Source organism: Suricata suricatta, chromosome 6, assembly GCF_006229205.1.
Source record: "Suricata suricatta isolate VVHF042 chromosome 6, meerkat_22Aug2017_6uvM2_HiC, whole genome shotgun sequence".
Taxonomy (NCBI): domain Eukaryota; kingdom Metazoa; phylum Chordata; class Mammalia; order Carnivora; family Herpestidae; genus Suricata; species Suricata suricatta.
In genome coordinates this window covers 23,221,852-23,234,620 of record NC_043705.1, presented here as the reverse complement: position 1 = coordinate 23,234,620, position 12,769 = coordinate 23,221,852, and the positions used below count along the sequence as shown (strand labels likewise).

At 36.0% G+C, this 12,769-nt stretch overlaps 1 protein-coding gene across 1 annotated transcript in view; it reads left to right on the top strand.

The window, feature by feature from the left end:
- The window catches only part of MEIKIN (meiotic kinetochore factor), a 78,900-nt gene that overhangs the window by 28,536 nt on the left and 37,595 nt on the right, over positions 1–12,769 (top strand). Inside the window, exons 7-8 of the mRNA XM_029941871.1 lie at positions 1,398–1,437; positions 8,967–9,031. Coding sequence (XP_029797731.1) covers positions 1,398–1,437; positions 8,967–9,031 — 105 coding nt within the window. The remainder of the gene's footprint in view (positions 1–1,397; positions 1,438–8,966; positions 9,032–12,769) is intronic.

The following is a 12,769-nucleotide window of genomic DNA, read 5'->3' as shown; positions in this document are numbered from 1 at the left end:
TAGGTGATGACAAAAAAGAAAAAGAAAGAAGGAAAGAAAGAAAAATTTTAAAAAATCAATCCTACCTCAAACTTTATTAGGCTAAAAAATGAAGTTATTATTAGATATACCAGAAAAATCTAGCAGTATATTACATGCAATTACAATTTGATACAGGCTTTCTTAAATAAAAATTTTTTAATGTTTTTGTTTATTTTTGAGAGAGACAGAGAGCTAGCAGGAGACACAGAATCCGAAGCAGGCCCTAGGCTCTGAGCTGTCAGCAGCTCAGAGCCTGATGCAGGGCTTGAACCCATGAACCGTGAGATCATGACCTGAGATGAAGTTGGACAGTTATACCCCGGGGACCTGATTCAGGTTTTCAAATGGAATTAATAGGACCCAATTCCTTTCCATCTCTCAAGGCACTAATGTGTGAGCTAAACTCTCAGCTAACCTCCCTTCATATAGCAGCTCTTTTTAGGTCCAGGCCTATACACTCACACCCTCAAATCCAGTGAACAAAAGTGATTCTCTTTCCCAATGATTTGAACAAAAGTCCTGGTCTTATACATTGGCTTAGATTATTTCATATGCTTATCCTTGAAAAGTCACTTTGGGCAGGGAGATGCAGGCCTCCCATTGTACTGAGTCACAGGGCATGTCTGGATTATCACAAGAAAAAGCAAGAGACTATTATTAGCAAAAGCAAAGAGTAGATGCTGTTCACTGTAGTCCTTTATATTTTGAGAACCTTCCTTTCAGGAAAATACTTCTAAATGATTAGTAGGTGCCATTCACTTCACTTTTACTTAACTATAAAATTCTAATTAAATGTAAGCAGAGTTCTGCAGCTGATTAGGGTCATATTCTTTATGACCTAGTAGTATCATAGAGTACCTAGGCAGCAAAATATTGACTGGTAGGCATTTTCTTGACTTATCAGTCTATTAGTATGTATATCTATACATTTGGTACTGGATTAAGAACCATGTTTAAGTTTAAGTGCCAGGTAGGCAGCTACTGGTTTAATAATGTGACCAGTTATTTTGTATATGTATTGTGGGATTAGTAAATCATTATATTTCCCTCATGGGACTGTTTAGGAATTAAGTAAGATAAAAGATTGGAAAGGACTTAAAAACTTACAACGAACTATCTAAATACAGACATATAGATTCCTGCATCTCATAAAATTTCCTAACAATTTTGTTTTATTTTTGGAATCTTGAAAATACTTCTATATAATTTAAGTGGTAGATAAAAACAACACAAAACAATAAAATAATTAAAGTAAGCTGCACTATCACCATATATATTAGAGAAAATATTTACTTTTACCTAGAGTAGTTTTGGTCTCTAGTCTTTGCTTGAATTATATTTCTAATAGATTGGTGTCTTGTTTTTTTTTTCCCTAGGTTCCTCTTCAGAAGACTATCAGAAATGCCATAGAGAAATGTAAGAACTAACATTTTAAAGTTGTTGTGCTTCTGAAAACTCTGTGTTATAATAGTCATATAGCTAGAATGATTGTTAGCCCACAAATCCAGGTGTTCATTTATTCAGTGTTTGTTGAGGAACCATTATGTGCCATAAACATTTTTATTGCTAGAGATTCACTGTAATGAGTGAAATTGATTAAAAACAAAATCTCTGGCCTCAAGTCCACATTCTAGTTGGACAAGATAGACAATAAATAAATGAACAAATTTATTCTGTTCTATATGGTAATGAATGGTATCGATAAAAAGCAAGATGGGAGCTAGAGAAATTTGAATGGAGGTTCACTATTTTAAATAGTGTGGTCAGAGAAGCCATAACTGAAATTTGAGCAGGAGTGTAAAGAAGGAAACAGAGAAAGACATGTGATTCACAGGAGAAAAGAGCATTCCAGGTGGAGGGAATAGCTGGAGGAAGGCCCCGAGGCCAGAAGGCCTGGGCTCCTGGGGTGGAGTGTGGGAGGAAAGGAAAGGAGATGATGAAGTGAGAGAAAAAAACAGTACCATATAAGGCACTGCAGGTGACTATAAGGAAAGCCTTTGAAAGGTTTGGAAGGGTAACATAATATAACTTAGGTGAGATTTTGAATACATTTTGAAAGCAGAACTAACAGGGTGGTCTGTTATTGATGGGCTGAATAGTGGAGTATGAAAGTAGTCAAGGCTGACTCCACGGTTTTGGCTTAAGCAACTAGAAGGATGATATTGCCATTTATTAATACGGGAGAAACTGAGGAGAAGCATTACTGGGAAAAGATCAAGAGCTTGGTTTGGAGCATGTAGATGGAGGGTATATGAAAGAAACAGTATCTAAACTCCAGAAGGTGGTCACAGTCTGGATCATGAATGGCCTTAAGGGCTGAGATTTTTATTTTCTTCTGAGCTTGATGGAAGTCCCTGAAAATTTTTCAATAGGACTATAAAATATATTAAGAATTTTAAATATTTTAATCTTCAAAGTTTGAAGGAAGTTACAAAAAAATTCATTCAAGTTTAAAAACTAAGTCAGAAGTTATCATCAATACTAAGGAGGGCACTTTCTGTGATGAGCACCGGGTGTTGTATGTAAGTGATGAATCACTGAATTCTACTCCTGAAACTAATATTGCACTGTAGGTTAACAATTGAAATTTAAATTTAAAAATATAATAATTTAAAAAAATAGAGGGATGTTTAAAAAAAATAAGACACTATCAAGAAAATGAAAAGACAATCCATAGAATGGGGTAAAATGTTTGCAGAATATATATCTCATAAGGGATTTATATCCAGAATATATAAGGAACTCTTAAAATTACAATAAAAGGAAAAATAACACAATTGATGCAGGCATTTCTCCATAGAAGATATGTAAATGGCCAATAAACACATGAAAAGATGCTCATTATCATTATCCATTAGAAAAATGAGTCAACTTCATAAGAATCATTTTATACCCACTAGGATGACTATAATAAAAAATACTGATCATTAAGTATTGTGTTGGTTGTGGAAAAATTGGGACTCTCATACCGCTGGTGGGAATTTAAAGTGATGAAGGTGTTTTGGAAAATAGAGTGGTAGTCCCTCAAAATGTTACATCTGACCCAGCAATCCACTCCTAGGTATGCATACCTGAGAAAAATGAAAACACATGTTCATACAAAAATGTGTGTGAATGTTCACTGCAACTTTATTCAAGCCAAAAAGTTGAAACAATCCAAATGTTCATCTGTTGATGAATGGATAAGTAAAATGTGGTATGTCCATATGGAATATTATTTAATAATAAAAATTGAAATTCTGTTATATGCTTTAACATGGATGAACCCTGGACATATTCTAAGTGAAAGAAGCCAGTCATATAAGACCACATATTTTATGGTTGCATTTGTATAAGGTATCCAGAATCGAAAATTTCTGTGTAGACAGAAAGGAGATTAGTGATTTCCCAAGAATGGGGGTTTTGGGAAGAAACAGGGACTGACTGCTAACAGGTACAGTGTTTCTGTCTGGGGTGATGAAAGTGTTCTAAAATTAATTGTGATGACAGTAGTGCAATTCTCTGAGTAGATTAAAAGTCATTGATTATACACTTTAAATGGGTGAATTGTGTGATATGTGACTTATTTCAATAAAGCTGTAAAAACGAAAAGTTGAGACCAAGAAAACCAAGAAAATATAATTGTTAATAGAAAATATAGGAAGGAAAGATAATAGACCAAAAATAAATAAGCCATAATAATTAAAACTCAGGCGATTTAATTGTAGCATATTTTGGCTCTCAGCTCCTAGAGATACAAGGAAAATGTCTATGCTATTTGTTGGATTCTGTTTCCTTAATAATCATGTACAACTCTTACTGTCTTATAAGTTATTTTTTTTCACCATGATTAAATGGTAGTTGGTGCAGTTTGGTAGAGATTTATGGTTTAGGTATTCTGTGCTGATGAATTTGTGGGGATGAGGCTTGATATACTTTTGAGTGTAGGTCTCTGTGGAACTTTTACATTACCCAACTGGAATTCTTATTGTCTGTTATCTCACCTCTTCACAGAGATATGCGTGATAATACATCTATCTTAGAATAATAACTTTTGCAACAAAGAAGAAGATGGAGTAGAAGGAATGATTAGATTGAAGAAATGACTATTGTAACATAGCGAGGCATAATTAGGACCTGAACTTTATCAGCAAGGATAGCAAAAAGAAATACTTGGGAACAATTCAGAAGGGATGATCAATAGCTTTTTTTTTAATTGTTAATGTTTATTTATTTTTGAGAAATAGACAGAGTGTGAGCTGGGGAGGAACAGAGAGAGAGAGAGATATACAGAATCCAAAGCAGGCTCTAGGCTCTAAGCTGTCAGCACAGAGCTCGATGAGGGGCTCCAACTCACAGAGCTGTGAGATGATGACCTGAGCAGAAGTCAGATGCTTAACTGACTAAGCCATCCAGGCACCCCAAGGGATGATCAATAGTTTTAAATGCTTGGTTTGTTAAGGGAGAAGGGTTAAAGTTGGCTGACAGCCCTCTGACTTATGAAATTGGATGAATGATGACTAATTTATTGGATGAAAGAACACAAATAGAAAAGCAATTGTGAACTGGGTAACAGATGATTTTAGTATGAAAAACGCTGAAAAACCTACAGCACTTTGAGGTGGATCTATCAGGCAAGTAATTGGATATTCTAGCCTAGAGAGCAAGGGAAATACTCTGGGCTGAAGGAATGAATAGTTATCACCTAGGAAATTGTGTAGAGTGAGAAAAGAATAGTTTTAATGTGATAGCCTCCTCATAAATATGCTTGTAACTAAGTGGTAAAACATTTTTGAAGAAAAGGTATAAGCACACCTCATTTTATTTGTACTTCACTTTTTTGTGCTTCAAAGATTTTGTTTTTACAAATTGAAGGTGAGCAACAGTGAAAATTCTAAAGGTAAGCTATTAATAACGTCAGAGAGAAATGATGATTGATGATTTTTAAATCCTTTCCACAGTTTGTCATGCAATATATTCTTAGGAAAGGGGGAGAGGTGTTTGGATAGTAATGATACTATTAGACAGTTTGGCATTTTCTTTAAGTAGCACATTCATAAATATAGTACCTAATGAGGAGAGTTTTGTGTATATTGCTGAAAAGATATGTGTAGATCCACTTCAGTGACTGTCGCCTGTATATTGAATGGAGCAAATGTAATACAGTGCTTGATTATGTGTATCTGATTTTATTTTCTGTTCTCCTTAAGTGTTGCCCTATGTTTAAAAAATAAAATTTACCACTTGGATATGTAGAGAAAGTATAACTAACTTCCTCTCTCTCTCTCTCTCTCTCTCTCTCTCTCTCTCTCTCTCTCTCTCTCCCCCCCCTTCTCTCCCCCTCTCCCTCTCCCTCTTTCCCCTCCCTCTCTCCCTCCTTCTCCCTCTCCCTCTCTCCTTTTCTCTCTTACTTTTAAAGTTTTAATTTAAATTTCATTTGGTCAACATATAGTGTAATATTCGTATCAGGTGTAATTTATTTTTAAAAATAACTCACCTAAAGTTGTCATAGACTCTCATCTCTCTTATCTCCTATTTTAACTGGGAAATAATGAGTTAAAACTTACTATTAATGCCATCCATTTACTTACAGTAAAAAGTCTCTCCTGGGTGAATGCTGAGTCTTACAGATTTTCTCCCCATTCCATATTCCTGAGGATGGCATATAGGTAGATTATCATACCTCTTGATTTGTCTAGGACATTCCTAGTATGTGACTATTTTTCTGACATAAATTTTAATAGATTTCCCCTTTACTCTTGGAAAGGTACCACTTTGGATAAATGGTCACCCTATATCTAGGTGTATACGCATAGGAGCAAGCTAGAAGTAGGAGAGTGGTAAAGTTGGGGTTTAGGGGTGTTTGGGTCTCTGTACTTTTATTAATATATGTTTCAAGTTTTAAAACTGGTTCTGTACTGGGAATGGACTCTACTGATAAAGTCTTAAAGCCTTATTTAAGGCCTGAAGTCCTCCATTGCTGATTTTTTTCCCTTGCAATAGCTTTTGTTGCTACCCGGGACTCCTTGAGTCTCATTGAAATACATCCATATTTTGACTTGATTGCCTTTCTGCAGCATTTGTGGTAGAGTCACCTAGGCACAGCAGCCCTATGCTAGGTTTTCTGGTTCTAATTTGAGCAGCTTCTGCATTGTATTTAGAACCTTGAAAACTCTTTCACAATCTACAGAAATTAAAGGATTCTCTAGGAAGGCTGAGGTCTCCTCCCTGACTGAATATTCTAATCTCTGATTTTTATGTTTAGTTTCCACCCTGTGTGGATGTCTTCTCCTAAAGTAAGTTTGGCACATGCCCCCTCTATTTTTGACTTTCTCTTCGCCTCTTCTAATGACATCTTCCTGCCTAGTATCCCCACCTCCAGATTTAGGATTTGATGGAAAGAAGTCAAACTGCTTATTTCCCAAGACTCTGTTCCCTTTTTCTTAATAATCCTCTAGACTGGAAGGCATGGTGGAGGAATCTGTCTTTGGTCATATCCTGATTTTTTTTTTTTACATTCTGTACTTAATAGTAAAACTCTGTGGTTTTCACCTATATATGTTAAGAGAAACTTGAAGAATTTAGCAGCATGTTAAATGTGACTTTCAGGTAGTCTTAGAGTTTGAATAGTGACCTCCCTGGTGAAAACAAAATAAAATAATAATTACCCAATCCTATTAGTGTAGACTCATCTATGTACAGTTTGTAAAATGTAGGATCAAAACCCAATGCTTCTTGCATTTGTCCATCACCAATCTCCAACCTATCTAAGAAAAAGCCAAGGGGCACCTAGAAGGCTCAGTCAGTTAAGCATCTGACTCTATCTTAGCTCAGGTTGTGACCTCAGGGTTATGAGTTCAAGCCCCATGCTGGGTGCTGTGTTCAGCATGGAGCCTACTTGGAAAAAAAAAAAGTGGGGAGTGCCAGGATGGCTCAGTTGGTCAAGTCTTGGACTCTAGATTTTAGCTCAGGTTATGATCTCATGGTTTGTGAGATTAGGCCTCTGTAGGGCTCTGTTCTGACAGTGCGAAGCCTGCTTGGGATTCTCTCTCTCTCTTTGCCCCTTCCCTGCTTGCACTTGCTTGTGTGTGCTCTCTCTCAAAATAAAAAAAATAAACAATTTAAAAAATGAATATCAAGTGCCAAGAATGCACTGAAAGGATGAAATGACCAAGAATATTTATTTCTTTGATTAGAGTTACTGGTGTTATAAGCAAGAAGGGGGGTAGACTTATTCATTCACCTCACCACAAGAGAGGAAGCTCCAAGAGAACCATCTGGAAAGTTTGATGTATGTTCCTTAGAACGTGGCTTCTGATTGACATTTGAGAAGTCTAAAGGCAAGAGCATCTGTTAGCAGACTCTTAGATGCTTTGGAATGGCAGCCTAAAGAGGAAACAAGATGTACTTTCAGAGTTTGGCACAACAAAGATTTGTACATAATGCCTATAGGTCAGTTATGGATCCCACAGAAGAGAGTCAGTTATGAATCATCTTGGAAAGGATCATCCTCACTATGACTTCCTATGAAGGACAAGGTAAATTCAGTTGGAAGAGACTGAAAGTTCTGTCATCAAATGCAAAAGCTGAGGAGATTGTAAATAGCAGCAAGTGAGAGAGCCCCAGGCATAAGTAAATCTTATCACTGAACCCTCGTAATATTTCACGTTTGAAAGGGTCAGCATTTGGTTGTCTGCCCTACCCAGAGGGTACCAACGTTATAATAGTATCAGTCAAGATCAAGGAAGACCTTTTATGTCCCTTTCTACGACTCCTTTTCCATACTCCAATGCCAGAGGACCCCAAAGATAGTTACCAAACAGGGAAGAAAGGGAATAAGAAATAGAGAAGAAAACACCCATGATTGATTTCCTTACTGCAGGTTTTGAGTCTAAATCTGTCCCAAGTTGTGAAAAGGAAGAAATGTAATTTGATAATATGAATTTCGTGTTGTGATATTACACTGGGCGTTTTATTACCCCAAAATTACTGTTTATTATAAGAGAATAGCACAGAAGCAATGGAATACATGTGAAAGTTCATTGAGGATCAAGAAAGTACTATTTTTGACAGGATGAATTTAAAGAGGAAATATGAAAGTATAGAATAAAATTGAACAACTGAGGTCAGTTGTTCAATAAACCAGCAATAGGTATTTAGAAAATCATCTTCTCATATTTGGTTTTCAACCTCATTGTCTTGGTAGGGACTCAGAAATCCCATTTTGATGGTCAAAGGCTGAGTTTTCATCCTTTTTGTATTCCTCTTGTACTGTTCTCATACACATTTGAATCAAATTGGGGGTGGTGTCATTTCTAAAACAGAAAAGGACATTAATTTTTAGGAAGTATTATTTTTCCTGTTACTTGAGATTCTCACCTCAAGAATCCTAGGAAAAAAGGTTGCCATTCTTTTTTGCATAAATGAGGAAACCAAGAATCAGGACAGGTTAAATTTTCCAAGGCCAGTAGCAAAACTGGCCTTTAAACCAGGTCTTCTTATTCTTTTTTTTTTTTAATGTTTATTTATTTTTGAGAGACAAAGAGAGACAGAGAATGAGGAAGGGAGGAGCAGAGAGAGAGGGAGACACAGAATCCAAAGCAGGCTGCTCTGAGCTGTTGTAACACAGGGCCTGACATGGCACTTGAAGTCAACAAACTGCGAGATCATGACCAGAGCCTAAGTCAGACGCCTAACCGACTGAGCCACCCAGGTGCCCCCAGGTCTTTCTGATTCTAAACAATCTACCTTATCGTCTATCTGTATTGTTTCACATTGAAAAATATATAAATATTTTACCTTTTATTAAACTACTTGTTTGTATTGATATGGTAACATTTTGAACCAGTTATATTCTTTCTACAGATATCTGATGGTATATAAATGTTACTATTGTAAGTAATATTAGAGGATTCTTGAAAGTTACTGAAAGAATGAGAATAATCATTAATTTGTTCTTATTATAGAGTGATGACGTTAGCGGACCAAAATATTTCTTCAAAACCAAAGAGTACTTCACATTCAGAATCAGGTAATAAACAGTGAAACTAATCATTTTCATAATTCTCTATTTCTTTATTTTTGGAATAATGTAGTATATTTTAAGAAAATTGATAGCCCAGGAAACAGTGCTTTTTAGCTTGGTTATATTTTAAGAAATGAAGATATATGAAGTTAGAAAGTGGGTCTTTATCACTAAACCACCCATCATTAATTCATTTCATAAACATTTACTGTGTACATACTCTGTATTAAGTGTTGCTGTATATGCCAGTAAAGAGTAATACTAATTCCTTGCCTCCTAAGTTTCAGTTGTGAGAGAGGAAGATAATAAAGTTATATTGCAATTATGTCTGATGATTGAAAATAAAAGGATAAACACAGTGCCTTGCATTATAGGGACTCTCTAATTTAGTCTACTATTGGAATAAAGTTAGCTAAACATTTCCAACCTTATCAACCTGTGCTATATCTCAGATTTCCATTTTTATTTCCTGAATCATGTTTTACAGCATTTATTTGTCAGTAAACAAAGAATTGCTGGTTTTACTCTTAGTAGGTAAGTTTGTATGAACTAAAAGAAAAACAAAAGCTTTTTGCATCATTTTCACTTTTAAGAAATACTGCTAATGAGTATTTTCTAAATGTCAAGTATTATGTTAGGAGCTCTGGATATAAAAATGATTAAACTAGTAGCTGTTCTAAGGGGAATTAATCGTAATAAAAACTAAACTTGTAAAACCACCCATCTTTCAAAGGAGTAACATCTATTATCCTGGCCAGTGAGCATTAGAAGCAGAATTTTTTTGTATAAATCTAAGAGTAAGGGAGCTTGTGAACAAGAGAAGAGAGGTTATCAAAGGTGAAAGTGGTAAGGGTTCCAAAGGCAACCATGGTTTTACTTAGGTCTTGCCCAATAAAAAGTATTGCTTTGGCTGTAGAAAATATTATTTATAAAGTCTGGTAGTAAGGCAGAACAGTGATTCTGGAATTATATATGTTTTTGTATTCTTACTTTTATGTGGTTGATTAACTTGAAATTTAAAATTAAATCACATCTTGCTCAAGAATTATTTTTTCTTCATTAATTAAAAAAACTCAGCTGTGTTCCTATGTCAGGTTCTTTACTAAGTGTTAGAAAATAGTCTAGTCATAGAGACAAACACATAAACAGGTAACTACTTCCCAGATTAACTCCTGCTCAGTCTCCTTTGCAATCTAATCTGCTACTATTAGCCATTAAATGTGAGAATTCTTCAAGGCTAGTTCCTAGATTTTAATCTTTTTAAAATTTGCCCCTAATATGTGCAGATGTCTTATAAAAAGCAGGGTTTCCAAGTTTTCTCTCAACCTAGACTTTCCTCTGAGACTAAAACCTTTATATGCAGCTGCCTTCTGAACATTTCCCCTTGGATGTTCCAGAGACATCACATCATACCATTCATTAATGCCATTCATCCAACAAATATTCATTAATCACCTACATTGTGACAGAAAGTATTTTAGTTGCTAGAGAACAGGACAGAGTCTTTGCCCTAATAGAGCTATATTATAGTGGAGAAAGAAAGATCATAAACAGATAAACAAATGAGTATACATTAACATCAGAATAAGAGTATTAAAGGAAAATAAAGCAGGGTAAAAACAGGGTATGAGTAGGGATGCTATTTTATTAATTTTTTTAAGTTTATTTATTTATTTTGAGAAAGAGTGTGTGAGGAGGAAAGAGGCAGAGAGAGAAGGAGAGAGAGAATCCCAAGCAGGCTCTGTGTTGTCAGTGTACATCCAGACATGGGGCTTGATCCCACAAACCACTAGATCATGACCTGAGCCAAGATGAAGAGTTGGACCCTTAACCAGCTGAGCCACCTAGGCACCCTTAGGGATACCATTTTATTTTTTTTATTATTTTGCTCTATTTGTTTTATTTTTATTTTATCTTTTTATATAATTTATTGTCAAGTTAGCTAACATACAGTGTATATGGTGTGCTCTTGGCTTTGGGAGTAGATTCCTATGACTCATCACTTACATAAAACACATAGTGTTCATCACAACAGTGCTCTCCTCAATGTCCATTACCCATTCCCTCCCCCCTCACTCCCTTCCACCCTCAGTTTGTTCTCTATATTTAAAAGTCTCTAGGGTAAGTGTCTCTGAGGAAGTGACATTTGTACAGAGCTTGAATGTGGGTCATGTGAAAATCTGTGATAGATTTTGCTGGGTAAAAGGGAACAACAAGAGAAAAGGTCATAAGATGGGAATGAGCACAGCATGTCTGAAGAAAAGAAAACAGGTTAGTATGACTAGAACAAAATGAGTTTTTAAAAAATGAATGACTGCAATTGTGTTAGGGGCTAGTCAAGTGGTATAATGTAGAGTCTCCTATGCCATCACAGGGAGTAAGAATTCTATTCTAAATGTGCTGAGAAGTAGGATGATGTGATTAGATACATATTTTTAAAGTAATTTTAAGTGTTTTTTATTTATTTTTGAGAGACAGACAGAACACGAGTTGGGGAGGGGTACAGAGAGAGGGAGACGCAGAATGTGAAGCAAGCTCCAGGCTCTGAGCTGTCAGCACAGGGCCCAAAATGCAGGGCTTGAATTCATGAACCACGAGATCATGACCTGATTCAAAGTTGGATACTTCACTGACTGAGCCACCCAGGCACTCCTTGGATACATATTTTAGAATAATCACTCTGGCTGCTATGTGGAGAATAGACTAAGAAGGCAAAGAGACTGTGTTAAACTGTTGTAGTGGTTAGATAATGATGTATGAGACTAAAGTGGTAGCAGTGGTCTGATTTGGAATATATGTGTGTGTGTGTGTGTGTGTGTGTGTGTGTGTGTGTGTGTGTGTATTTAATGTTTTATTATTTTTGAGAGAGAGAAAAACAGACAGAGTATGAATAGGGGAGGAGCAGAGAGATGGAGACACAGAATCTGTAGGAGGTTCCAGGCTCTGAGCTATCAGCACAGAGCCCAATGCAGGGCTCGAACTCACAGACTGCAAGACCATGACCTGACTGAAGTTGGACCCTTAACCGGCTAAGCCACCTGGGTGCCCCCAGAATATATTTCAAGGCAGATGCACTAGGATTTTCTGATTAAGCTGGATGTTGGGTAAGAGAAAAGTAAATGTCAAAGATAGTCTAAAATTATTGGTTTAGGCAAGTGGATTAATGATGATACCATTTCTTGAGGAAGCACTGGAGGACAGAGCAAGTAGGGAGAATGATTAAGAGAATTTAGTTTCAATATTGAATTTGATCTCTCTACTCCTGTATGTAATGTTTCATGAGATAATGGAGATACAAACATGTATACATTGTGTAATTCCATACATATTAAGTTCAAGAACAGGCAAGACTGAAGTTCAAGAACAGGCAAGACTGTTATTGGTAGTAGAAGTAAGAATAGTAATAATCTTTGGAAAGGGGCTGCTGACTGGGAAGGAACATATAGAAAACTTCTGTGGTGTTGGAAATATTTTATACCTTGATTTCGGCAGTGATTATGTGGGTGAATACATACACACTTAAGATTTGTGCCTATTACTGTGTACGTAAAGTTCTTCAATAAAATATTAAAACATTGAGAGACCTATTAGCCTACAAGTAGAGATGTCATGAAAGCAGTTTGTGACACAGGAGTCTGGAATTTAGGGCAGAGACTGGAGCTATAAATTAATATCTAGAGTCAAGAATATAGATGTTTTAAAGCCATAGGATCAGATGAGATCACCTAGGAAGTGTAATAGACA